Below are 27,442 nucleotides of genomic sequence, written 5' to 3' on the forward strand. Positions count from 1 at the left end.
CAGGGTGGGACAGCGCTGTCTGGGGACCCGGGGGGCAGTGATCCCGGGATGGCTGCTGTGTGCAGGCGGGCAGAAGAGGAGGCAGTCCCCGGATGGCGAGACGACGCTGGAGGAGAATTCCAACCGAGCACCATTCATCACCTGAGCGGCAGCATGGCGGGAGCGCAGCGCTGGAGTCCCCGGGAGCCTGGAGGTGTGAACATGCCCCGCACTACTGCTGCTGCAAAGACACTTCCCCACCCCCACGCCCACGGCCCGCCACAGGCCCTGGGGACACACCCTTGCTCTGCCCTGGGCACATGCTGCAGGCCCTGAAAAGCTGGCCAGGAGGTACCATCAACCCTCTCAGACCCTCCCCCCCATCCACTACAGGGCTGGGGCTTTCTGCCCTCCTGCACTGAGCAGGCGAAAGCCTGGATGCAGTAAGCCCTGCCTGTCCCTTGCCAGAGTCTGGTAGGGCTGTAGCTTGTCTGTCCAGGTGCTGGGTGTGGTCTTCAAAGCGGCACGGGAGACAGGGCGGTGTGTTGAACCTGGCGGTGCTGTTCAGGCCAGTGGGTCTTTTGGTGCCGGTTCCATGTGGGGGGGGGCGGCGTAGAGTCCCCCCACCCCAACAGGAACACATCCATAATGCTTTCAAAACCAGCGTCTGCCCCTCTGGAAAGCTGCTCTCAGGCAGGTTGATCTATGGAATTAGCAGGTGCAGCCTGTATGGGATCCTGCCATGTCCTCGTTTAGGGAGTCCCCAAGCTGCTGAATGCAGGCCCTGAGACTTTACACCCTGCAGCCTGGCTCAGGGTGGCACTAGGAGGGTGGGAGGCCCGGGGGGGCTCTGGAGAGCAGGGAGGGGGAACGACGAGCATTAAACAGCTGCTTTTCTTTCAGGTCTGCAGCCTGAGCGCGTCCTGCAGGGGGTCATGTGCAACAGCAGCGGGTTTGCACGCCGCTGCCGGCCCACCCAACACCTGCCCTCCCTCCAGGACACGCGCAGAGCCCCAGGCGAGAAGAGCAAGGCCCCCGGGTGGGACTGAAGCAGAGGTGGCAGCCCTGGACTTGCCAGGAAGTCAGGGCACGTGGCCGGCTCCTGCCCGGCTTTCCGTCTCAAAGAGGAGAAGAGGAAGAAGCAGCAGTGCCTGGGGCATGGTTCCCCTGCTGCGAGAAGCAGGAAGGGGTGGCCCCGAGCATCATTTAATACTTTACAGCAGCTCCCAGCCCCTTCTGAATCAGGGCCCCATAGCACTGAGCACTGCAGCCATAACGAGACGTGGCTCCTGCCCCAAGGAGTGCCATGCTCCGGGCAGTGCCTGTCCCCTCCCACCACACCCAGTGTGACACTCAGGAGGCTGCTGCACGTGTGTGCAATGACAGTCAAAACCTGCCCTCGCACTTCAGCCTGGCCCCTGGGAGCACTGAACTGCCCATCCCACAGACACTGCCCCAACCCGGGCACTAGCCAGTTGTGGGCCTCAGGCCCCGCCCAGTGCTGAGTGTATCTGTCCCCTTCCCCCCAGGAAAGGGAAGCTCAGAGCTGTGCTTCAACCACCATGGCCCTGTGAGAGGCCTCAGCTCAGAGCCAGGTGTTGACATCGGAATGGGAGAGAGTTTTAAATCGCTGCTATAGAGGCTGAACACAATGTACTTTACATTAAAAGCCATCCCTCCGCGAGCAGCTCCGCCTCTGTCTGGGCCAACGCAACAGCAGTTGCTGTAACAGCCCAAGCTGTGCCAGGATCTCTTCCCCACAGAGATGGGGGGCCTCGCTGCTGCATGGCGCAGCTGCTCCGTTCCCCAGTAGTTACCAGCACGAAGGGGAAAGCAACCTCTGCCTGCAGCATGGACAACCTGAGAGCCCGCTCTGCCTGCAGCGGAACAAGCTGCATCCTAATCCCCCTCTCCCCAAAACAGCCCCCTTAGTGCTAAGCCTGCTAGCTTCAGAGCTGCTGCCAGCCTGGGGGGCAGATTCCCGCTCCCCCAGGAGACTGGTGCAGAGTCACGTTGCCTGGCAAGCAGCCTTCCCTCACATTCAGCCTCAGGTTTCCCTTTCTAAGTGCCAGCCCATTGCCCCACACTCTCTTCCACCTTGCCCTTGCTCCTATTATTCGTTGTAGCACTTTGGCACCCTCCCCCCTGAGCTCAGGCGGCCCTGGGGAAGGCTGTATTCAAAGCTTTTCTCTCTGCAAGGGGGGAGGCAGCCCTGGAGGGGGATTTCCCCACAGCAACACGCAGGCACATAGAGAGCAGAATGCTAGCCCTGAGCTCTAAGCACTGGACACACTTCCTCCCCACGCTCAGTAAGACCATCACATGATTTAACACACAGGAGAGGGAGTCAGGGTGCCTGGGTTCTGCTACCGCCTCCCTGTAGGGCCATTTAAAGCTCTGAGACAGAGCATGGCCCAGCATACGCTGGAGAAAGCCCTTTTCTCAGGGGGCTCTGCAGGACTAACGCGTTAACAGAGTGTAGTGAAAGCATGGCACTGAAGGGAATATTAAATGTAAACTAGCCATCTCTAAAGTACCGTGTAGAGCCAGAGAAGTAGCTACTCCATCCTCTTAATGTCAGACTGCAGACTGGGTGAAGAACCTGTTTGCCAGTGCTGTGGCCAAGAAAGGCTGTGATTAATTTTGTGGCTGTCGCAGACTAAGAGACACAAAACGTGATGGGTCTAGAAGGCAAATGGAAGCCGTATGAGCTTTTAGGCACCGCTGCCCTCATGCCCCAGCGAGAGAGCCCTGCATAGGGTAACCAGATGTCCCGATTTTTGGATCTTTTTCTTATATAGGCTCCTATTACCCCCCACCCGTCCCAATTTTTCCACATTTTCTGTCTGGTCACCCTACCTCTGCAGGCCCGGTTGCACAGGCCCCTGCTTCCTCCCAGTCACGCCTGCCTCACTAATGGGGGAGCACCTGCATGGCAGTAGGGGCTGCACCTACACAGGGCATCTTCTTGGTGTTCTCCCTCCATTGCTCCCACAGCTGGAGATATAGCTGAGAAGTGAAATACAGGACGTTCCAGCCACCCTTCAAGTCTCCAAGATGAGCCACATTTGGCCCAAATCAGTGCAGCAATTTGAGTTCTGAACAGAGCCATGGGAGCTGCATGGTAGAGATTCTGTTGATCTGGCTCAGCAGAGTTCGAGGGGGAGGAAAACAAGAAGTCATGCACGGGACAGGAGCCTCCAAGGAAAGGCCCCTCCACACACACATCCTGTGGCACAAACAAGAACTGTGATACAGCAAAGGGTGCATTGTGCACTGCACTCAACAGCACTTTTCCTTTGAAGGGAAGAATTCCTTTCCCTTTTACAGGTGGGGAGGAGGTACAGAGAGGTTAAGTACTTGCCAAGGGTCACAGTACGGCTGTCCAGTTCCCACTCCTGTGCTTCAACCACTGCAGCTGGACGGTGCATCCCTGCAACCCCACTTCTCGAACACCCCCCCAATTTGTGCCCTTTCCAGCACAGTGTGTACACGGTGCTGTTCTGTGAAGCAGCACAACACTTACAAATGCCACTCCACAAAGTGAGCTTAACCCAGCAGAGTGGCTAAACTCCAGACCTGACCTTCTGCTGTGATGGAGGGAACTTTCCTCAGCCCTGGGAAAGAGCAGATGGGTCACACTGCTCTGAATGAAGATCTGCTCAGAGGCTACATCCGCATTTCCTAAACTAGTCCACGGAGCACTGGCTGGCCACATGCAGAGAAATGGTTTGCTGGATGGTCCTAGCTCTCCTCGTCTCCCACTGCTTCTACAGGAGTCTTGGTTCTCCATGGCATAGTGCCCAGATGCCTGTAATTGCAGCCAGGAATGAGGAGGATGCAGCCCATGGGCCTCCATCAGTAACTGCTGCATGAGAAGAAATAGGATCTACTCAGAAGGAATGGAACCACCCGTGGGACAGGGGCTATGATCCAGAGAAGAAGTCCCCTGTGGAGGAGATGATCAAATGTCTAGGCAACATCTCACCAAGTGGTGAACATGGATATACACATGTGGAGGAAAGCCAGGCAAAAAAACAGGAACAGAAGAGATACATGGGGAGTGAATTAGTTATTCAAGGACACATTTTGGATTCATCAGAACTTTCCAGTAGCATTTTGCCCTGTCAGTAGCTGTAGTTGCCAGGGGGATGCAATTGTGAATGGGAAGGGAAAGTAGCCATGAGACACCAGCAAAGAATGAACGCTTGGACAAGTCTCTTTAAAATAAGAGGAAGCCTTGGATCGTGGGGCTGGCCGCTATTGCTTGGGGGGGGGGGGGGCATGGGCAGAGGAGTCCACCCCACAGCAGTTCAGACTAAGGCTGGAGCCTATTACAATAGTTAAGAGTCTGGCCGTGCAAGGTCATGTCCATCTTCCCTCTGCCACCGGCACGTCAATGCCAGTTTAGGCGGTTACCCAGCAATGCAGACACAGAGCGCAGGCAGCAAGACAAAGCACCGGGCAGGGCATCCTTCGGAGATGGAGGTTTATTTTCTTTCAGCAACACAAAGCAGCAGCGACACAAACAATCACACTCTTTGCTCGTGTGAGGCAAAAGCCAACAACAGCCTCACTTCCTGAAATTTTACAGTGCCTCCAACCCACAGACAGGACAAGGGGCCCCAAGAATTTGGGCACCTATCCCACAATGCACTGCACCTGTACAGGAGTTGACTGGTTATATTGGGTCTATTTGGTTGCACAGAAATAGGCAGCTTTGAGATGTCTGGGTCCCAGTGCATATGGCTGCTGTCAGTCAAATGAGATGAGATGGCTTACTTTGTCACCAGCCCCAGGAGGGCACTGGCCGGTATTATGAGGGGGCTTTCAGAGATGCAGGCAGACTGATATCCCTGATACAGCCACTATTCCCCAACCCTAACAGGTGTGACAGAGGTGAGTTATAAGCAGGGAACAGAGACTACACACTATTGCTTTGGTGGGTTCAGATGGGAGTTCAGTGGTTTGTGTTCCTCACTGGAACTTGGTGACAGCTTCGTGGATGGAGCTGGCCACATAGTCCAGGTTCTTGGTGGTCAGGCCGCACATGTTGATGCGTCCATTGGCCATCAGGTAGATGTGCTTCTCCTTGATCATGTACTCCACTTGCTTAGCTGGGGAAACATTTGAGAAAGAAGTCAGGTCAGCCATGTGGGAGACCTGGAAATCCCAGAGTGCAGTTCAGTGCTGCATCTCATCAGCTTTCAGAATGGAGAGAAGGGGTTCAGGACCTGGCCAGTGAAATAAAGCATAGAGCTACTCCAAACCCAGCCTCTCCCAGCAAAAGATGCAGTAGAGAGAACAGCAGGAGCACTGGCTGTTCAGTAAACTCTAAGCTATTCCAGTCCTGGTCAGACCCAGCAGGAGGTGCTGTAGAGATCAGGCCAGGAGTGCTGACTGCTCTATCCAGACTTTCTTACTACCCATTAGAGGCCCAAGACTGCACCCCAGAAAGACACTGGAGAAGTTCTTTAGCAAATCCAGCTTGGGTTCTTGCAGCCCAACCCCACTCAGTTCCAGGCCCCTGAGCTCACCTCCTGCCGCAACAGCATCTGGTTCATTGATACTTACGGTTCAGCCCTGTGAAACTGAACATGCCGATCTGCTCAGTGATGTGATTCCAGGTGCCTGGGGTCCCAAGAGCCTGGAGCCGAGCCCTGAGCTCTGACCGCATTAGCGAGACCCGATCAGCCATCGTTTTCACATTGTCCTTCCTGTGCAGGGGAGAGAGTGAGCCGGTAGTGGGATTCAGCCATGTCCATCCATGCCCCGGTATGACAGCTCCTCCCTTCACCACCCTGTTTTGGCACCAGCACTGCTTACCACTCAGTCAAGAGCTGCGGGCAGGCAAGGGTGGTAGCCACAATATGTGCTCCTTGTGAGGGAGGGTTGGACCAGATGGCACGGACAATCTTCTCCATCTGGGAAAGAACACGCTGCATGTTGTCAGCATCCTTCCCCACCACATTCAGGTTCCCCACTCGCTCATCTGGAGACAGACATGGAGACATGAGCCACTAGACCCAACCCCTGTGCCCCACAGCCCGGCAGGCTTCACCCACCAAACCCAGGGAGGCTGGCCCCATCTGCAGGGTCAGATACTCACTGTAGAGCCCGAAGTTCTTGGAGAAGGACTGAGCACAGAAGAGTTCGAAGCCCTCAGAGACAAAGTACCGCACGGCCCAGGCGTCTCTGTCCAGGCAGCCGGAGGCAAAGCCCTGATAGGCTGAGTCAAAGAATGGGAACAGGAACCGGCGCTGCAGACAGGAAGATAGTTAGAGGCAAGACCCCGCCCCTACCCCTAAGAACCCCTTGTCCTGATTTCTGCCCCCTCCCCTCACCCAAGCAGGGTGGGCTGATCTGCTGGGAAGTCCTTTAAGAGTCAGCATGAATCTGGGGCAGGGTGGGAACCCCTTCAAGCCTGACTGGAGCACTGCCATTAGAACTTGAATGAAGAGGGAGACTTAGAGATATGGTGGTGAGCGTGTCAAATCACAGGCCAGTGGACGGGAGAGGAAGGTCATGGCAAGGAAACAGCAGCAGCTGCCCCACACACTACCTGGGAGAAGGACAGAGGTGTCCCCTTTATCTGGCTAGTGTGTTCTTTGGGGGACAGAGGAGGGGATATTACTGGGCACCCAGGAGAGAGAAAGACTGCCCTTGTACCAGACAGAGCTGGAGATTAAAGGCAAGTTAGCAGCACAAGCACAACTGGGGCAATTTAAACATCCTGTGGTGTCCAAGAGCAGACTTCTGCTGGTCCCAGCCCCTCCTCATTCTTACCTAAGCCTCCAGCAACTCACTGGCCCCTCCTCATGGGGAGGGGCCCTTTCTCCCACTCCTCACCCAGCTTTGTCCCCCCTCTTCCCCAAAATAGAGTCTAGAGTCATAGAATCATAGAATATCAGGGTTGGAAGGGACCCCAGAAGGTCATCTAGTCCAACCCCCTGCTCCAAGCAGGACCAATTCCCAGTTAAATCATCCCAGCCAGGGCTTTGTCAAGCCTGACCTTAAAAACCTCTAAGGAAGGAGATTCTACCACCTCCCTAGGTAACGCATTCCAGTGTTTCACCACCCTCTTAGTGAAAAAGTTTTTCCTAATATCCAATCTAAACCTCCCCCCCTGCAACTTGAGACCATTACTCCTCGTTCTGTCATCTGCTACCATTGAGAACAGTCTAGAGCCATCCTCTTTGGAACCCCCTTTCAGGTAGTTGAAAGCAGCTATCAAATCCCCCCTCATTCTTCTCTTCTGCAGGCTAAACAATCCCAGCTCCCTCAGCCTCTCCTCATAACTCATGTGTTCTAGACCCCTAATCATTTTTGTTGCCCTTCGCTGGACTCTCTCCAATTTATCCACATCCTTCTTGAAGTGTGGGGCCCAAAACTGGACACAGTACTCCAGATGAGGCCTCACCAATGTCGAATAGAGGGGAACGATCACGTCCCTCGATCTGCTCGCTATGCCCCTACTTATACATCCCAAAATGCCATTGGCCTTCTTGGCAACAAGGGCACACTGCTGACTCATATCCAGCTTCTCGTCCACTGTCACCCCCAGGTCCCTTTCCGCAGAACTGCTGCCTAGCCATTCGGTCCCTAATCTGTAGCTGTGCATTGGGTTCTTCCAGGACCCTGCACTTATCCTTATTGAACCTCATCAGATTTCTTTTGGCCCAATCCTCCAATTTGTCTAGGTCCTTCTGTATCCTATCCCTCCCCTCCAGCGTATCTACCACTCCTCCCAGTTTAGTATCATCCGCAAATTTGCTGAGAGTGCAATCTACACCATCCTCCAGATCATTTATGAAGATATTGAACAAAACCGTCCTGTTTGTGCTCTGGTTGGCTGAAGGGCTTTCTGCTCCCTGGCCACACTACAGCCCTCTCCCCACCAGTCCCCTCTGTGCTGATACCTTCATGACAGCAGCAATCTGTTTCCACTGCTCCAGGGTGGGGTCTGTGCCAGTTGGGTTGTGCGCACAGGCATGCAGAACAAAGATGGAGAACTCCGGTGCACTCTGAGGAAAAAGCAGTTCTCAGTCACACGCACACACAGCAGAGGGCCCACATCCAGTCAGCCACCAGCTGCCTTGGCCGCTCTGCTGGACTTAACCACAGAGATCTGGTTCCAGTCCTGCTCCAGTTACCCCAAGGCAAGAAACTGGCCGGCTCCTGCACAGAAGGGCCTGGCTGATCTGAAACTAGGGCAGCTGGTGCCTTTGGATGCAGCTCAGGAGATCTCCTCTCCAAGGCACTCTTACCCACCTCCATGTCCTCCAGGAGCCCCTCCAGGTCCAGCCCCCTCTTAGCAGCATCCCAGTAGCGATAGGTCCGGATGTCCTTAAAGCCAGCGTTCGCAAACACAGAGTTATGGTTCTCTGAGGAGAGAGATCAGATCAGTCCATCTGCATTGGAGAGCTGCCCCTGAGCCAGCCAGTTCTTCCAATCCTGACTTAGCCTGCCTCCCGCCACACCGCCCATGGGGTAGGGGGTGAACCTCTCCCTTGTTTGTATGACACCCCACTCCCCCGCCCCAGCATGAAGAGCCTGGCTCCCACCTTACCCACCAGCGAGGAGTAAGCGTGAGCATGCTGCAGCACTCACCCCAGGAAGGAGAAGAGACGTAGACAGGAGTTGCTGTGTTGTTGGTTCCATTGTACCAGCGCCGCAGGAATTCTGCTCCAATGCAAAGAGCACCAGTCCCACCCAAGCACTGAACGCCTCCTACCTGAAAGGCAGGCAGGGTCACCAAGAGCCTGCCACTGACAGATGGCACCAGTGCAGAGATCATGTGGAAACATCAGAAAGGGACAGAGTAAGATGAGCCTCGCTGGCCTCCAATTACTAAAGGGATCAACCCCTCGCAGTCCAGGAATTCAGCACGCCTCATCCAATCTGAGGCAGATCCCTTTCGTTACCACATTCCAGGACAGTGCCTCCTAGGCCAGGCTTCCTGACATCAAAGCAGCAGCTCCTCTGCAATATGGGGCAGGCTCTGCTCCTCACTGACTGCTAACCATTTAGCTCCTTATATGGCCCCATAACCATGGTATCAGCGTGCCTGTTTCCAGGCCAACCTGGACTTTCATATCGCAGCCACATAGTTCAGAGCTGACCATCAGATGCACTAACACACCCAAATCACCCCCCATCTACCCCCAGCTTCCATCCTACTGTCACCCTTCCTTAAACAGCTTCTCTCGCATTTCTCACACCCCCTTTGGCCTCGGCAGGTTCCAGCTGTTTCTGTCACACCTGTTGACCCTTCCCATCAGACTCCAAGGGCAATTGCCTGGCCAGTTCTGGAACTGTTCACCATCAGGTGGCAGGACCCATATCTTCCTATCAGTTTCTGGTATTCAGCCTCCAGATGGGAGCACAAAACCTGCTTGTTCAGAGAGCTCTGAGCACTCACAGCAACAGCTCCATGCAGCCAGAATGCAGATTGCAAACTGAGCTCAGTGCCAGACCAGTCAGGGCAAACTCTGCAATCCTGGCAAGATCTTCCCCCCTCCAGAGACCCCATTCACCAGTACATCTCAGCAAGGAGTCGCTTCCCCCCAGAGCTTACACGATTCTCCTTGATAGCACGACTGTCTTCCCCAAGCGCGATCCTTGAAGCGTTGGCCCGGAACTCAGGCAGGCCGAGGATTGGCAGGTATTCATGGCTCAAGCTGGCATCATTGGCGATCTTCTGTTCGACTTTCTTCACTACTGGCAGGACCCAGGGCTGCCCCTCATCTGTGCGATAGGCTGCAAGAGAGAAAAGGAGAGTCTTACGCTCCACAAGACATGTCCCGAGGAGACCCTCGGCCAGAAAAATTTACCCACTGTTATTAGACTAGGTCTCTTTCCCCTTCTCGCAATTGCTATTCAGATCCAGAGGCTGAGGCCACAGGGAGGGCAACGGTACGTTTTCTTATGACCTGGGATGTGTCCTTTATAGACAGTCTCTGGAATCCATAGCACCACACACACGCACACAGAGTTTCCCCATCAAAACGTTTCATGAGTAAAGAAGCTAAATTAGGAAATGATTAGAAGGATTCTGTTAACCTTCCAAACACCAAGGGACAGTACAAGCTCCACTACACTAGCTTCTGGACAGAGACTCCCCACACAAAAACACCTGACCCGCAGCGATCATAGTAGTGCCACCTTTGTACCATCCAGTGCACTCACTAGCATGCACATGCTGTGGATTAGGCTTGTAAACTCTGTGGAGCAGGGATGAGTCTATAGTCCATTCCCTATAGCACTGAGCATGCTTGATGGAACCTGGTAAATACATTTCACAGGGAAGAGGGAGCGACCGTAATCGAAATAACATCTCCTCAGCATCTTTCAGGACAAAATGCTTTCTAAACCAGCCCACATGTGCAGGGAAATGCAGCCACCTCTGCATATAAACCGAAAGCAAGATGGAAAAATAGCACACAAGCAGCTGCAGACTAGCTGAGATGAAGAGATGTTGGAGCAAACCATAGGTCTTGGGAAAAGGGCCATGGGTTATTTAGCATCTGTCTAACCCTAAAGGTCTATATACAACATAATGCATGGAACTCCAGTTATCTGCCTTAGGAGGGAGGGCAGAGCTGACCGTGCCAACAGGGAATCTTGGGGTCTCAAGCCTGAATCTTAGAATCAATTCCCCTCCATTGTGTAGTGCAAGGAACAGGCATCTGGGACCCACTATGTAATTATGGAGTCTGGGCTACTTCCATGCCATTTTACAGCTCAGACACTGGGGGGGGGGCTCCCATATTGTTCCCTAAATGGAACGGAATCAGAATGACAAAGATTGAATTTGGACAGAGATTAGGATATAGGCTTCTGCCTCTTTGGCACTGGTTTCAAGGCAACTAGGGGCCTTAGAGACTGAAAACAATTGCCTTCAACAACTGTTCCTTCACCCTGACGTGAGATGAGTTATTAGTTCTCCCCCAGACAGGTGTCCAGTGCAAGAGTCATCACTAGCACTAATCTGCTCTCCTGATACTACTCTCAGAGATCTTACCAAATGAACTGTGCAGACTGAAGTCCATTCTGCCCTCGGGGGTGGTATTGCCCGATTCCCGGGGCTGGGCGTATTACGGGCTGAGTAGAGAAGCCTACTTGGGAGGGCACAGCACTGACTAGAAGTGTTCAGTCGCCAAAGCCATGGAGCTGTAGGTACCCCTACAAAGGCAGGTCACACGCGCTAACCCTCCGCACATCTCTAGGAATGTCTGTCCCAGCACGTCACCGTGCTGAACACTAACAGATAGCCTAGACCCTACCTCCTGTGCAGAGGACAAAGATCACGCCTCCCCTCCCACCCAGCTTTGCTTTGCGCAAGGAGGCAACCCATCCAAGGTCACACAGTGCGGGGGTAGTGTTGAAAAGGAGCCAGCCCACCAGGCCTTCTGACTGCCTCCACCCCCCAGACCTCCTTCCCTAAGGGCCTGCCTGGGTGCCAGCATCCTGGCTCAGCTTAGCACATGGAAAGGGGGGCAGAGCAGCTGGAGGCTAAAGGGGAAGTGAGCACTGAGCATGGCCTAGGGCAGCTGCAGGGCAATGGGGCCTAGAGGTAAGAGAAGGGAGACCCCCAAGCACAGCTAGTGTTCAGGTGACCCATTGCGGAGAACAGGAAGCAACTCAGGGAGGGGCCGGTCACTCACCTTCTAGAGCCACCCGCAATCGCCTGGCTGACCTGAGGCCCCCACAACCCCCATATCAGCCCAGGTCACGCCTCGCCACCCGCCCTCCATCCGGGATCAGACACAGGGGCCACTGGGAGCGCACTAGACTGACCCATTCACCACCCGCCCCCAGCTTCCCACTCACCACCCTGCCCACACCCCACCAGCCCCCCCCCACTCACACTCCCCCCCGGCCCCCCCACTCACTCCCTCTCCCCCCCACCCCACCCAGCCCCCTCAGTCCCTCTCCCCCGCCCCTCCCCCCACTCACCACCCCGCCCACCCCCCACCAGCCCCCCCCACTCACTCCCTCTCCCCCCTCGGCCCCGCCCACTCACTCCCTCTCCCCCCCACCCCACCCAGCCCCCCCAGTCCCTCTCCCCCGCCCAGCCCACCCCCCACCACACACACACGCACTCCCCCTCCCCCCCACTCACCTCACCACCCCACCCGCCCCCCAATCCCCCCCACTCCCCCCCCGCCCGGCCCGGCCCCCCCCCACACACTCCCCCTCCCCCCCGGCCCAGCCCCCCACCACACGCACTCCCCCTCCCCCCCACTCCCCACCCCGCCCACACCCCACCAGCCCCCCAATCCCCCCCACTCACACTCCCCCCCTCTCCCCCGCCCGGCCCGGCCCCCCCCCACACACTCCCCCTCCCCCCCGGCCCAGCCCCCCACCACACGCACTCCCCCTCCCCCCCACTCCCCACCCCGCCCACACCCCACCAGCCCCCCAATCCCCCCCACTCACACTCCCCCCCGGCCCCCCCCCCTCTCCCCCGCCCGGCCCGGCCCCCCCCCACACACTCCCCCTCGGCCCCCGGGCGGCCCGGCCCCCCCCACTCACCGCCCAGCCCCAGGTTGACTTTCCGCGGGTCCGCGTCCTCCCGGAAGTCGGCCGTGAGCCGGAAGACGACGACGGGCGGGGCGCGCGGGACGTGGGCGAAGACGGAGCCGGCGGCCATGGCTCCCTGCGGCTGCGGCGCCGGTTGACTGAGGCCGCCGCTTAGAGGAGACTCTCACCTTCCCGGCCAGCGGGGGTGGGACCGGGCGCAGCCAATCCCAGAGCGGCAAAGGAGAGGGCGAGCGGGGACAGCCAATCAGATATCGTCGGAGGGTGGGAGGACCCGAGATAGCCAATCAGAAGGCCCAGACTGGCGGTCCATGAACACCCAATGACAAAGCGGGAGAGATGGGCGGGGTCCGCATAGCCTATCACAGTGCGGCAGGGCAGGCGTGATTCCCCAGTACCCAATCACAAGGCGGCTGCTGACGGCCCCTTTGCGGCCGGGGCGAACCGCGGAGGCTGCACTGATTGGAGGAGAGGGGGGGCTCCGAGGGGCTCCTGTCACGCTGGGAACGCTGGGGCGGGGGCGGGGGCGGGGGCGGGGCCTGTCGCTCGCGAGCGGGGGCGGGTTTGGGCGGGAATCGCGCCAGGAGCCGGGCTGGGGGGGGGGTCACCGTGACCCGCCGGGCCGGAGCGGGCGCGGGCCCCGGCTGGGGTTCGGGGGGGGCCTGGCTCGGGCCCCGGCTGGGGTTCGGGGGGGGGGCTGGCTCGGGCCCCGGCTGGGGTTCGGGGGGGGGGCTGGCTCGGGGTTCGCGGGGGGGCCTGGCTCGGGCCCCGGCTGGGGTTCGGGGGGGGGGCTGGCTCGGGGTTCGCGGGGGGGCCTGGCTCGGGCCCCGGCTGGGGTTCGGGGGGGGGGCTGGCTCGGGGTTCGGGGGGGGGCCTGGCTCGGGCCCCGGCTGGGGTTCGCGGGGGGGGCTGGCTCGGGGTTCGCGGGGGGGCCTGGCTCGGGCCCCGGCTGGGGTTCGGGGGGGGGCCCGGCTCGGGCCCCGGCTGGAGTTCGGGGGGGGGCCTGGCTCGGGACCCGGAGTTCGGGGGGGGGCCTGGCTCGGGACCCAGAGTTCGGGGGGGGGGCTCGCTCGTGCCCCGCCTGGAGTTCGGGGGGGGGGGGGCCTGGCTCGGGACCCGGCTGGAGTTCGGGGGGGGGGGCCTGGCTCGGGACCCGGAGTTCGGGGGGGGGCTCGCTCGTGCCCCGGCTGGGGTTCGGGGGGGGCCTGGCTCAGGGTTCGGAGGGGCTGGCTCGGGCCCCAGGGTTCGGGGGGGCTGGCTCGGGGATCAGGGGGGGCCTGGCTCGGGCCCCGGCTGGGGTTCGGGGGGGACCCACGGGGCGCTGGCTGGGTCTGGGCCCCGGGGAGCAGCACCTCGGGGGGCGAAGTGGTTAGGGTCACAGAATGACTAGGACTGGGGGGCAGGGGGGTGGGTGGCTGATCATTTGTTTTTCCTAGGCTAGGCAGAGTGCAGGTCTGGTGTTTATCCTGCAGGTGGAGAACAGCCATGTTTGGTTTTGTGCACTTTTTTCCCTGTTTTTAATGGCTATTTGCACAATTGCAGGAAACCCCGGGCGGTGTCGGACAATCATTTTTAACGACAGTCTCTAATATGTTCTCAAGCCCCATTTTTCTTACTTTGCAGAGCTGTAACTCTCCATTATTATCGATGGAAATGGTTTTCGTCAGTTTGGGCCTGTGTGGTGAGTTTCATGTTCACTAACATTTACTGGTTAAAAAACTAATCCTGTTAAGCCTTATTATTATGGTATGCTGGTCCCCACACCAGACCCCCTACCAGAGAAAGCCCCTAACCCAAAGACCTCACAATCTAAATAACAAGCTGAGAAGACTAGAGGAGCCGAGAGGCCCAGAGGAATGTGGTAACTTTCAGACGCCCTAATCGTCGGAGCCCTGGGTGCCTGGGACCCCTGCAACAAGCGTGTGCTGCAGACCTGCAGGATTGGTCGATGCTACACACAGCTCATGAGGCACCTCGTGGTCTCGGACACCATCCAATGGTCCAGGGACATCTACACTGAACACATCACCGGCCACCGACAGTACCAGGAGGTGAGAGCCGGAGCAACATCGTGTTTTGACTACGAGAAAGGGACTGAGAGACTTTTTTCCGTTGGACCGTACAAACTGGAACCATAAACTCAATGAATGTTAAATCTCACCAAATGAGGGTCAATCCATCCTCATCATCATATCCACTCATTATACTCCACACCTGAACATAGCCATTATATGAACAACATACCCTCATGTCCCAATGTCTGTACTTTGACCCGTTAACCTTTTATCCCCAATCGGGGATATTGCAGATTATGTATTCCTTATACCACCAGACCTTAAACCAAACTTCGCACCCCTTGATGATCTGTACGTTATTCCCTGATAACCAGAAACTTCTACACTTAAACTCTGTACCGTTCACTTTTTTTTTTAAACATCATAATAAAATTTTCCCTCCTTTTCTCAGTCATCCATGCACCCACCTCATGAAATGTAAGGGTGCAGGAGGCCCCACATGGGTTACTCAGTGTTTGTGGTCTTGGCAGGCAAAGTGATGCTAATCGGGGTTGGTAGCGGGCTGGTATTTCAGAACAGAGAAGTCATACTATGGGGTGAGATGTGGAAGAAGACCCAGACAGCCGAGAGAGAAGGGATAAAAGGAGGTGGGGAAGTTGGCATAACTGCTAGCCTGCATGGGGTGGGGAGGTGACAAGAAATAATATCTGAGAAGTAGGTGGGGACAGAGGTTTTGCGCTGAGACAGTTTTACATTTGCGATGGGGAGAAGGAAAAGCCATGGAGACCTCTTGGTAACAAACACAGAACTTGATCCTACAATCAGCTCTGCACAGCCAGACTCCTCAGTGCAAGAATTGGACCATAGAGGGTCTCAGTCCATGATGCCCAGCTGATAGGAGAGATGAAGTGTTCGTTCAGCATTTCTGCAATGAACCCAGTTGTCCTCTGGATGCCGCTGTTGAGCCATGTTAGCTTTATACTTTTTATCCTACGTGGTTCTTTTGAGCCTCATGGTGCAGGTGAGCCTGGAGCCCTGCTGGGGATTTAACTAAGCAAAGGTTACTGGGTACTAAAATGAGTTCCATCTGGGAAGAGCGGCTGTATGAGAACACATCAAGCTGGGGCACTGCTGGATGAGGTGAAGCAGTTACTGCCCCAGACTCCTTCATTGCGTCTCTGCCCCAAGAAAGAGGCACTTTGCTGACCTGTCATGTTTTTAAAATTTGTTTATTTTTTTTAAGTTCTGGGGTTGGGGGCCTTTCAGCTCCGGGGCACTGGTTCAAAATTAGCCCAGCTAGTGACTGAAAGTCATTAACATCTTTTGGCTTTTTAATGGCCCATGTAAAATGAGGTGGGGATCTCAGCCTAGTTCAGCTAATATCCTTTGGCTGCCTCAACAAAGGGGTTGAGGAGCAAACTAGCTCTAGAGGCTGTATTGTCCCTCACCCTCTGGTCTTGGCCAAGGCATGTTGGTGGTCTTGTATGAAGGCAGCAGGCGTCGATGCTGCAAGCGTCATGCCTGCCCTGAAGACGAATAGACCTCGGTTGTCAGTCTCTCACCTGCCCCAAGCACCAAATTTGCTTTAAATAAAACCAAAACATGCATGAACAGACAAGACAAAACCTGAACAAGTTTAGGAGGATGCTCCAGGGCATGGGTGAAAATGGGTAATTTGAATGGAAATTCTCTTTCTGCCTGCACTATGGGACACTTGTGTGTGTCATGGTTGTGTTTCTCTCCAAGGCACTGTATGGCTGATCATTAAGGGCTTCCTGGGTGGGCTCAGAGGGAAAGAAATAAGGTAAAGTGTTCAGCTCCTTATATTTATATGTCCCCTCCTCTGGGCCTGCTTGAAGGTGTTTTGTCTGAGTTCTGCATCCCTTTGCCTTTGGCTGCAGTGATCTCTGGAAACTGTAAAAAGAAAAGGAGTACTTATGGCACCTTAGAGACTAACAAATTTTGACTCTCATTCTTATTAGTCTTATTCTAACTGTATTGGGGTGAGGTTACATGGATTCAGTCAGAATTATTAGGCATGAGGGCCAGTCCCTGCTAGAAGCAGCATGCAAACTAAACCAGGAGGGAAGATGATACTGGGTCCCCATCTGTCTAGTCCTGGGGGTGTCTCAAGGCGTTTGTGTTCCAGGGAAGAACTTTCTTGATGGTTTGGTGGAGTTCCGAGCAGGAAGGACGTGAACCAGGCCACATTCATCAGGAGTGAATCTCGGTTCAAATGCTGTAAAGTCCTTGAGCCTTCAGGACCCAACCATGTAGTGTCAAAAGTGTGAACAAACCCAGTATTGGGACGGCATTGCAGATCCGAATCTGCTCTTCAGGGCAGGGACTGTTCGTGCAGTACCCAGGCCAGTGGGGTCCCACTCCTGACGGGGGCCTCTGGGTGCTACTGAACAATAATAAAAGGAGTACTTGTGGCACCTTAGAGACTAACCAATTTATTAGAGCATAAGCTTATGCTCTAATAAATTGGTTAGTCTCTAAGGTGCCACAAGTCCTCCTTTTCTTTTTGCGAATACAGACTAACACGGCTGTTACTCTGAAACCTGAACAATAATAGTCTTCCTCTATCTGTGACTGACGGTCAGGAGTTTGGTGCTAGAATCACTGACCATTCCCGCGCATGGAAGTCAGGAGAGGGCTGCCCTCGAGAACTTACAGTGGCACAGCTGCATAAGCACTCTCCTGTAGCCACCCTACGCTGACAGAAGACAGCTTAACTACTGTCCCGCCGGCTTAACTACTCCAGCCCCCGCAAGTAGCAGAAGCTCTCCTGCTGGGATAGCATTGTCCACACCAGCACTTTTGTGGGTTTAACTTATGTCGCTTAGTGGGTGATATATTCACCCCTCCGAGCAACATAAGTTCTGCCGACGTAAACTGTAGTGTAGACGTGGCCTTTGGCTGGTTACTAAAATTAGTCTACCTAGCAACATCACTCAAGGGTGTGAAAAATTCACACCCCCCCACCCCCCCAAGAGACATAGTTAAGTCGACATATGCCCCAGCATAGATGCATGCCATTAGGTCAACAGAAGACTTCTCGAGGGGGTGCATTTACTCCAGTGACAGAAAAACCCTTCCATCACTGTAGCACGTGTCTATGCTACAGTGGCATAATTGCAGTGCTGCAGCTTGTCACGGTAGTGCCTGTCATGTTGATGTACCATAAGCTGGAGGGAGTTTAGAAAAGAAGCCATCATTCTGGGAATAGTTAATTTAGGAGTGGCAGCAGATACTGGCGACTGTCAGAGGCTTATGGGAGACGTGCCTCTCGGTGTCATAGCCAGAGGAACGTGGTGAGAACGTACAATTGAAGGAACCTTCTACCTGTCCCCAACAGGGAAAAGAGGGAGCAGCCCCTACAGCCTTTCATTCATGTTCATTCAGGTGAGGGATTCCCCTCCTTTCCCTTTGATGAGCCTCCACCAGTGGATCCTGACACTGACCACTCTGAGATAAAACAACAGTGTCAGCCACCTCTTCCCCCCAACCCCCCGGTCCATGTAGCAGAAGTTGGATTCTGTCCTGCAGCAGGACAGAATATCCTGGCTGCGGTGGGAAAGGGCAGAGCTGTTCTGTAGTTCACATAATGGGGTGTTAAATGGGATCACACTGGAGAAGCCTGTTGTGTCCCCAAAAAATCCCCTTTATCTTTCATAAATATTGTTCTGTTGTGACTGTTTTTGGCCATGTGTGTTGGTGTCAGGGCAGGGGCCTGTAGCAGCCTAAGGAGGAACCCAGACAGACAATAGTGAAGGAATGGGACATTCTTATACTGCCAGCTCTTCAAGGCAGGGACTGTTCCTTCCACTGTGTTTGTGCAGCACCTATGTTATGGGGCCTTGGTCCTAGTGGGGCCTCTCTGCCCAGCTATGGCACAAATAATACCTGCAATTAACCATGAATAATCTGAAATGTTTTGAGCACAACTGAGATTGCGCAGGAGATGGAGCTGAGTCCCAGTGCGGTCTAACTGGACTCTCGGGAATTATTCCCACTGGATTGTACTGGGTCGGGCTCAATTAGGCAAGCGAGGGACAGACACTGTCCTGAAGGGAGATAATGGAACCATACACATCGGAGAAGGAAAAACAATGGCTGCCCTGGCAGGAACATTCCCTACCCTGAAGAAGGCCTTCGGTAATTCAGTCTAATGTGGGAGGTTGCCGCAGCCCAGGCCTGTGGACCTGCAGCTTGGAAGAGGTTTCCTTTTGCTCAGTTTCATCCCATCCTTCGTAGCTGTTCCTCCTTGCTCCCATTACTGGAGAAGAAGCAGGATGAGAGGCACTAAACGCTCCATCAGCTGGAGCAGAACTACATGGAAGGAACTGTCTTCCTGTCTTACGAAGCTTTTGTAGAAAGGGAAGTTTTATAGGACTTCCGCTGAGAAAGTAACACCTGTGACAGTCACAGAACCATGGAAATGTAGGGCTGGAAGGGACCTTGAGAGGGCATCTAGTCTGCCCCCCTACACACACACACGTACAGAGGCAGGACCTTTCAAAAGGAAACAAAGGACCTTGTGAATGACAGACCCATCAGCGTGACCCAAGAGATACATAACACAACCGGTTACCACACTACACTACCACACAGCTGTGGAGTTTGTCGTTTTGAAAGCGCACAGAATCCATAACTGATCTCACCACCACAATTACATGAGAGCTTTCTTACCAGATTGAAAGATCTTCACCTTGCTGAAAAGAGAAGACATGTTAGAAACCCTGGAGCAGAGCAACAATCTACGAGACTCCCAAGCCGTATCTGCAGAAACTGCAGAGTGGCGTTTACATTTGGCCAAAGAGTGGACCATGAGCAAGAGGCAGGATTATCCTACCATATGCCAGCTTGTTGCAATTCATGCCCTCTGCCCTGGAGAAAACATGAATGGGATGAAAAGGGGCAAAAAAGGCAATAGCATTAGGCCTAATCCCCAAATCTTCACATGATTTTACCCTGTCCCTAACTCAGCCAAAACTTCCACTGAAGCTTGAAAAAGGACAGCGTGAAAACTGAATAAGGACTTCAGGGTTGGGCTTAATAATAGTTCTTAGTCCCCACACAGAGCCTTTCATCTTCACAGTGCTATATGGGCATTAGCCGATCAGTTAATACTGCTGATGAACAGCACCTGAGCACCCTTAAATTTGAGCAATGGTCAGAGAGTTGAATCAGAGGAATGAAAGTGAACATAGATATAGATTCTGGAGACCAAAATATTATATTATATATATGGGATATTATAAAGAGACAAGTCTGCCTAAATGATCTACGGCATCCTAGTCCTGAACCAGAGCAATGGGGTAAGGAGAAGTCTCCAGACCAGCAGGTTCTCAGAGCCCTTAGGGTATGTCTACACTGTGATCAAAGACCTGTGGAACAGCTGTGGCTGGTCCAGGTCAACTAACTCAGGCTATTAAATTGCAGTGTAACTGTTCTGGCCTGGGCTAGAGTCCAGGCTCTGAGATGCTGCAAAGAGGGAGCGTCTCAGAGCCCAGGCTCCAGCCTGAGCAAGAACATCTACACTGCAATTTGTAGCCTGGCAGCCTGAGCACCATGAGCCTGAGTCAGCTGACCTGGGCTCTGAGCTTTGGTGCCTTGGGTTTTTTATTGTAGTGTAGACATACCCTTAATGGTTTCAGAGTAACAGCCGTGTTAGTCTGTATTTGCAAAAAGAAAAGGAGGACTTGTGGCGCCTTAGAGACTAACCAATTTATTTGAGCATAAGCTTTCGTGAGCTACAGCTCACTTCATTGTAGCTCACGAAAGCTTATGCTCAAATAAATTGGTTAGTCTCTAAGGTGCCACAAGTACTCCTTTTCTTTTTCCTTAATGGTTTCTAACTCTCCTGATCATTTGCTCTCCAGATTGACATGAGATAGCGTCAGTGGGATGGTGGAACTATTTTGCACAGGGGAAGAACACGGGGTGCTGGCATTTTCTGCCAGCCTGGCTGTACTAGCTTCTTGGCCACATTACCCATGGATGGAGCCCCGGGTGCCTGGCTCTGCTGTGCGGATCATGTGGAAATGGTAGAGTGGGGTGGATAATGTCCATAGGCAGCGGAACATCACTGCACAAGATTCGTCACCACTTTTTACTCCATTTTCTGACCAGCTCTAATCGAGGCAGATAGTAGCGCTTTGACCCTCACCCATGCTACACATACTCTAGGTGCTCCTCCCTGGAGCTCATCTGGTGGCCTCACTTACCCGTGAGGCTGGGTGTTCGCAGCCCAAGCCTGGCTCTCGCTCCTTCGCTTTCACAGAGCAGTCGATCTGGTATGTGACTCTGGGAACAGCTGCATGAACGAGACAGGCACAAAACAGGAGGCTGCCGGGTCCCTTGCTGGAGTGGCTACGTGATAGCTTATTAGAACGCGAGCTCTGGCCCTTTCCTTTCATCTTGTCAAGTTACACAAAGGTTGCCACAGAACTGTGTGTAAAGTCAAGCAAGAATGTACAAATTGGCCCTGGGGTGCCCTCCCCCACCCTTCATCTCCCACCTCCGATTGACACCCAGAAATGATCTGCCACTCAGCATGAATGCTTGCACAGGGTCCTGAACTGGAGTGAAACAGCCCCCTCCACCCTGCCCCCCACACTCATTGTCCCCACCCTGGGAATCTATGTTTATAGAGAGAGTGAGATGGGGGATGTGCACAGGTGTGCAGGGCCCTCCCTAGGGTTGGCCTTACACAAATTCACCAACAGCTGCTGCCTGGGGACCCGTCAGCTTGGGCAGCTCCTCCCCAGCTGATTCCTCCTCTCCCGCAGCCAAGCCTCCACCTCCTCCCACTCCAGCCTGTGGGGCTGGGCCTGGCTGCCACAGTGGAGAAGCCATGTTCAGGAGCGTGATTTTGACAGGCAAGATGGCTCTAGCAAGCTGAGCTCCATGCCAGCCAGGCAGGGGGAATTAGCCCAGCTCTCTTCCTACACCCCAGGGCCAGTACCCTGCTGTGGTTTTGCATTTCCTCCTCTGGCTGCCCTTGGTTTTCACCTGGGCATTAGCTAGTGTTAACTTTTCCTTAACACTAGGCACCCTCCTCTCCCCTCAGCATCTCCAGTTAAACAGCTGCAGCTCACTGACTGGCCCGTTCACCATCTGCTCCAAAGAGCATGGTGCTGCACCCATTAGTGTGGTAGCCATAGAATTAAAGCAGGGCCCACAGCCCCAGGGTGCTGGACACCCAGCCGAGCGGGCAGGCCAGCCCTGCCCCAAAGCCCTTACACTCTAACTAGACCTGACCGACACGGGGAGGGGAAGGGCTGACAGCCAAGTAGAGTGATGGAGTGGCTCAGGCTACAGCTGTTCCTGCTAGGCCGCTCTGGATGGGGGGTTATTTTCCCAGCATTCCTCTGAGTACAGATGTTCTCTCGGAGTGGGATCCAGACAGAGGAGGGTAAAATGTTTTCATTCCAAATGCTCAGGGTCAGGTCATGGTTTGTCTAAACGGCTTTTGTTGCTGTAATTATCAGATTAGCAGATCTCTGGCAGCATGTTTCAGGGCAGCAGCATTAACCCTTTAGTGCCCCCCCCCGTGTTGTTAACCCCCTCCCCCCCCCCAGACTGCTGGGACAGCTGCTTTGCAGAGAAAGGGGAATAGCAAAGAGTGAGAAACAGAGCAAATACCAAGCCCAGGAGTTACTCTTTGCTCACAAGTCCAGGCGCCCAAAGGAAATATGTGCACCCCTGAGAGCAGCCAGCCAATATGGAGAGGGCTGTGGCTGCAAGAGGCCAATGCAGTGCTGGCCTGTGCATGCAGAAGCACGGTGTCACTGGGGGGTAGGAAATAGCCCCTCGCTATATAGCTCTGATACGATAGTATCTGGACTATTGCATTCACTTCCAGGCACCTCAGAACCAGAAAGACACAGGGAGCTCAGAGAAGAGCAAGAACGATGACAGGGCTGACGGGGAAGGAGAGATTCAATGTGACTGAGTGATGCATGGGGGACCCATGATAAGCCAGCAGGGAAGAACTGATCCATGGACCCAGGGGCCATGACTAGGGGAATCAAGATGAAAAGTTTGGAAAGACATTGAGTTTGAATATCAGAAGAAGCCCCTAAGCCCGGGATACCTGACGGTGCGCCACCCCCATGCCCAAACAGAAACCAGCAGGGAACACACAGCAATGGACATGAGGACGACCCCAGCTGGGAGTGGCAGCCTGCAGCCCGAACAACCACCTTGGTTGCAGCTGTTTCTCTCACCCACATTTAAAGGAGCAGCTGTCAGAGGAGCATAAACCCAATGGCGGCTGGGGAAGGCTAGAATCCCCACCTTTCTGAGGGGAGGGGCCAGGTGAAGCCGTCATGGGGAGCTGCTGTGTTAGCTGCTAGAACTTGAGTTCAGATGCTTTCTGCACCAAGGTTGGTAGGAGCCCCATGAATGCACTGCAGGGAGTGATCCTGTGGAGACTGGGGCCAAGACTGACTCCATGTAACCCAATAGGCCTTTTCCATTTCAAACCCAGTTTCCTGACTCTTCCATTTGTGTCCTCTGCCCACCCCTGTGTCCTGGGGGCTTCCCCTGGTCTCCTTGGGCCTGGAGCAGCCTCATACTCACTGTTCTGCAGGTTCCTAGCCCCTGCTTCTTCTGATGGACCAGCTACTCCAGGAGGGATTCCAGCTGTAACTAGCATCCCTCACTGCCCACTCTCACTCATGTTGGCCTCCTCTGAGTCTCCCTGGGGCAGGAGCTCTGCCAACATCTGGCCCATTGCACAGTGTCAGGTATGCCTATGGCAGTGAACACACTTAATAAGTAAAAACTGTGTGATGCCAAAGGGCTTCAGAACTGGCATCATCCTCCTGCTGCCCTAGCTTCCTCCTCTTTCAGGGTGTGATGAAGCGGGACTGTTCTTAATGTTTCCTCTGAATATTCTGGGGGTGCCTCGGTTTCCCCTAGGCAGTTCTTAAGTACCTAGGTGGTGGGATAAGAGTGTATGATCATTGCAGAGCCTAGAGGGCAGGTGTGTGCTGGGGTCTGGAGACAGAGAATGACCGACACCCTGTTTCCCGGCAACTGATGGCCTGGGCCCTTGCCCCCTGCAAGGTGAGAGCTAAAGGGCTGGAGAGAGTTTCAGTTTGGGGCTGGCTGGGGACATGGAGTGAAGGGCAGATGTGGTTGTCTGGCTCACTGCCCCCCAAAATGGACCCAGCTGAAGAGTCCTGTTCTCTGCACCTACAAGCTCTGTGTTAGACCATGTTCCTGTCATCTAATAAAGCTTCTGTTTTACTGGCTGGCTGAGAGTCCCGTCTGACTGCGGAGTTGGGGGGCAGGACCCTCTGGCTTCCCGGACCCCCCCTGGGAGGACTCGATGTGGGAAGCGCACGGAGGGGCAGAGGATGCTGAACGCTCCGAGGTCAGACCTAGGAAGGTGGAAGCTGGGTGAGCTGTGTGTCCTGCAGACAGGCTGCTCCCAGAAAGGAGACTGCCCCAGAGTCCTGCCTGGCTTCATGGGGAGCAGTTCCAGAGCATCGCCCAGGGACTCCGTGACAACTGGTGGCAGTGGTGGGATCTACTGCACCCCGCGGACGGCGCTTCCTGCAGTAAGTGACTGGGGAGCAGTAAAACGAAGGGGGATTGATGAGGACCAGGCGTGCTGAAGGCTCAGAGAGGAGCGGTTTCGGGGGGCGGTTAACCCCTGGGAGTGTGTGACCACCGACAAGGACTATGCAGTAATGGGGTCCCCTGGGAACTGCGGTGAGCAGTCTCAGGGGCGGAGGAGCCTGCGGCTTGGCCCTGGGAGAGAGAAGGACTTTTGCAGTAACAGGGTCCCCCTGGGGATTGCAGCGAGCAGTCCCAGGGGCGGAGGAGTCTGCCACTCGACCCTGGCAAAGAGGTGGTGACCTCGAGAAGGGCTGGCACACTAGGGGTTCTCCCTGGAAACCGTGAGGAGCTGAGAGCACACAGGCCTGTGAGTCCACAACAACTTAGGAACAGTGGGGTGATGGCCTGTCACCATCTCCTTAAGAAGGACATTGTAACCCTGTGCAGAAAGGAAGGGCTGAGCATTGGAAAGGTCACCAAAGCACAGTTCATCGTGCAGCTGGAGGAGGATGACCGCTCTAAGGGACAGATTCCTGACCCCAAATGGGGCTATAGCAGGATCTGGGAGCAGCTGGAGTGCGAGCCAGGCATCACCAAGACTCCTGTCTCCGACCAGACGAGGGTCTTCACGATCGGGTTCCCCATCGGGGGATCAGAGATGGACGGGACTGGAGCTGAGTCCGAAAGAGCAAGAGGACTGTGGGAGACAGCGAGAGCCCGAGAAAGAGCTGCAGAAGCAGCAGCAGGATGAACTGGCGGTGGGGGAGCGGAGACGCCTAGGGGACCTCCCCGGGGTGAGTGGGGATAGACCCCGGGGGGCCAGTTCCGCAGGGAACCTCAAGACTAAATTGCTGCCCCTGGTTAAGGGGGGGGGGATGTGGGTGCCCACCTCACTGCCTTTGAGCAGGCTGGAGATTTGAACCAGGGGGACCCTGCGGAAAAGCCCCGGTGTCTAGCTCCCTTGCTGGGTCCCAAGGCCGTAGACTCCGTCAGCCCGATGGGTGGGGAGGTGGACAGGCTCCCACTCCTGGTCCCAACCTGTATGTCTGTGTGGAGTTTCCTGGGGTCAGGCCCCTCGGACCCCCAGTGGGAGTGGAAGGTGATGGTCAATGGGGAGACATTCCTGGGGTGGCGAGATTCTGGGACAGAGAGAACTGTTGTCAGGCCCTGGGTGGTGCAGCCTCAGAGGCTGAGGGCCTGTGTGAGCTGGGTGAGGGTCCCAGGGACGAAGCCCCTCACCCTGCCTATGGCCCAGATCCCTGTGCAGACCCAGGAGGGGTGGGGCTGGCTGGCTGTTGAGGTTCTCCAGAATACCAGCTGCGAGACCCTGTTGTGGGGTGACTGTGTCTCTTTAGGACAGGATCCAGGCCCTGCTCCGGTAACTGCTGAGGGTTTGAATTTGAATCCAGGGAACCAGTCAGCGGAGAGGGAAATGTTCAGTGAAAATGCAGATGACCTGGCTGGCAGGGGGGAGGAGCTGCTAGGCTTGGGCTACCTGCAGACCTGTAACCAGAGGCCTGGGGCTGGGTGGGACAGAGAGATGCTCCCTGCCCCCTTGCACACCGGAGAGGGGGCTCACGCTGGCTCTGATGCAGTGAGGAAAGCAGCGAGCTCGCTGCCTACCCCCACTGGGACAGCAAGGGCAGCGCTGAGCACAGTGGGAGCTGAGACCCCAGCTGAGTCGGGGGAGACACAGGCAGGGCAGGGGATCTGTGGGGAGTGGCAAGGTGCTGGGTAAGGAAAGTCTGGATGAGCCTAGGCAGCCTTGTGAGCTGATGGCTGTGTCTAGTCAGCAGGGTGGGAAGGCGAGGAGAGTGGAAAAAGAGTGTCCCTGGACCTTACCTATTACCTGGGTGGAGAAGTGTGACAGTGAAGGAAACGTGTCTGTGTCTGTCAGGGGTATTGACTTGCCTATGGAGGGAGCTACCCTGATCTCCAAGCAGTTGTCTGTGACCAGCCTTGTGTGCTGGGACAAGGGGAATGAGATCCCAAGCTGTGTGCCTGGGAAAGGAGAAAGTGTGTCCAGCTCTTCTTTGTCTGTGGAGCAGACAGAAGGGGCCTTTCAGCCTGTGATGGTTGAGGGGGAGTGCAGTTCTCTTAGAGTTGGTTCTGGATTCAGCTAAAGCCCAGGAAGGGAATGGTCCTAAGTTTGTGTCTGCTCGGGAGAATGGCCCTGTAACTAGGTCGCATCCAGTTAGTGTCTATGTAAAATCCCAGAGCTTAGACAATTCTGGTGCTCGTATTTTGCCTGTTGCTAGTGTGTTGTTGGAAAGGGTGGAGCAACTCTGTCTAATCAGGGTGAGATCCTAGCCAGGGCACAAGGAGAGCATGAAGGTGATTTGATTGTGTTACCTACTGAGGGTGTGGAAACCTGTAGCAAGAAGGAAAAGATTCCTGAACTTGTGTGGCAAAGGGAAGGAGAATGCTTCTAACCTTTTATCTAGGAAGTCTGTCAGTTTGCCTGAAAGGGGATTGTGTAGGAATCCTCCGGATGGGCCAGAGGTGATTCTGGATGTAAGGGAGACCCAGAAAGAGTCTGTTGTTGCTCAGGACAGTGTTCCTCTAGAGCAAGCCCTAGGTGAAGAGGGTAAGGGCAGAATTTCTGTGAGGGGTGAATTGTTGCATAGAAAAGCCCCTAGGGAAAGGAATCCTCATGGAGTCTTTGCAAGCAGTTTACTGCCACCAAAGGGTGTGAAAGTGATTTAATCAAGAAAGTTTCAGTTCCTAACAGCCAGAAATTTTCTGTTGTGAATGGATCCATTGACTTTCCTGTTGAAGGATCCAGTGTGGATAGCTTTGAGAAGGTCTCAGATGAAGTGAAAGCTGTTAAGAAAGTTAAACAGTCCTATAACCAAGTGGCTGCGTTTGGCCAGTTTGTTGGGGAGATAAGGTTGTTGAGAAAGGAATGTCTCCATGCTAGTTCTGAAAGTGAACAGTTTGTGGCCCAGGTCAAGATGGGGGCTCTTAGCCAAGAGAGCCCGAATTGCAGCCCTCCAGACTGGAGCGCTGGGAGAAGACCCCATCCCAGTTTGACCCCCGGGGGTTTTGGGATGGCAAAAGAGCATGGGCCGCACAAACCTTCCCACATGCGGCATGCAAGTGCTATTGACCACCCCCGACCTAAGGGAGGGCGTGAAACTGGAAGGGCCTGGTGTAACTCCTACCAAGGAATGGGAGAGATGCTGGGGCATCCATGGGAACGTTGGTGGCTTTGAACTTCCCCAGGTCACCGGCTAAAGTGACCCCGCTCAGTTCGATCTCGAAGGGGTTAGAGATGTGACGAAGCGGGACTGTTCTTAATGTTTCCTCTGAATATTGTGGGGGTG

General features: G+C 54.9%; 2 protein-coding genes across 2 annotated transcripts in view; one reads left to right on the forward strand and one right to left on the reverse strand.

Moving 5' to 3' along the window:
* CNNM1 (cyclin and CBS domain divalent metal cation transport mediator 1) overlaps positions 1–4,229 on the forward strand; it is a 73,762-nt gene extending 69,533 nt beyond the window's left edge. The window contains exon 11 of the mRNA XM_073354668.1: positions 883–4,229. Coding sequence (XP_073210769.1) covers positions 883–1,028 — 146 coding nt within the window. The 3' untranslated portion in view covers positions 1,029–4,229. The remainder of the gene's footprint in view (positions 1–882) is intronic.
* Positions 4,230–4,454: 225 nt separating this feature from the next.
* GOT1 (glutamic-oxaloacetic transaminase 1) lies at positions 4,455–12,713 on the reverse strand. The gene is made up of 9 exons (XM_073354669.1): positions 12,517–12,713; positions 9,557–9,738; positions 8,590–8,713; positions 8,251–8,363; positions 7,899–8,003; positions 6,089–6,239; positions 5,806–5,971; positions 5,554–5,696; positions 4,455–5,096 (listed from the first exon to the last, which is right to left on the reverse strand). Exons 1-9 carry the CDS (start codon positions 12,632–12,634, stop codon positions 4,957–4,959), a joined length of 1,242 nt encoding a protein of 413 aa, XP_073210770.1. The 5' UTR covers positions 12,635–12,713; the 3' UTR covers positions 4,455–4,956.
* Positions 12,714–27,442: the final 14,729 nt, after the last annotated feature.

The sequence above is a fragment of the Lepidochelys kempii genome, chromosome 7 (genome assembly GCF_965140265.1).
Source record: "Lepidochelys kempii isolate rLepKem1 chromosome 7, rLepKem1.hap2, whole genome shotgun sequence".
NCBI lineage: Eukaryota > Metazoa > Chordata > Testudines > Cheloniidae > Lepidochelys > Lepidochelys kempii.

Bases quoted from the DNA above. Each gene is read 5' to 3' on its own strand.
- GOT1 (XM_073354669.1), bottom strand. From the start codon at position 12,634: ATGGCCGCCGGCTCCGTCTTCGCCCACGTCCCGCGCGCCCCGCCCGTC. The intron at 8,364-8,589 runs GTGAGTGCTGCA...CTCTCTCCTCAG, and splicing joins CGTCTCTTCTCCTTCCTGGG to AGAACCATAACTCTGTGTTT. The intron at 5,697-5,805 runs GTAAGCAGTGCT...TCCCCTGCACAG, and splicing joins CCGCAGCTCTTGACTGAGTG to GAAGGACAATGTGAAAACGA.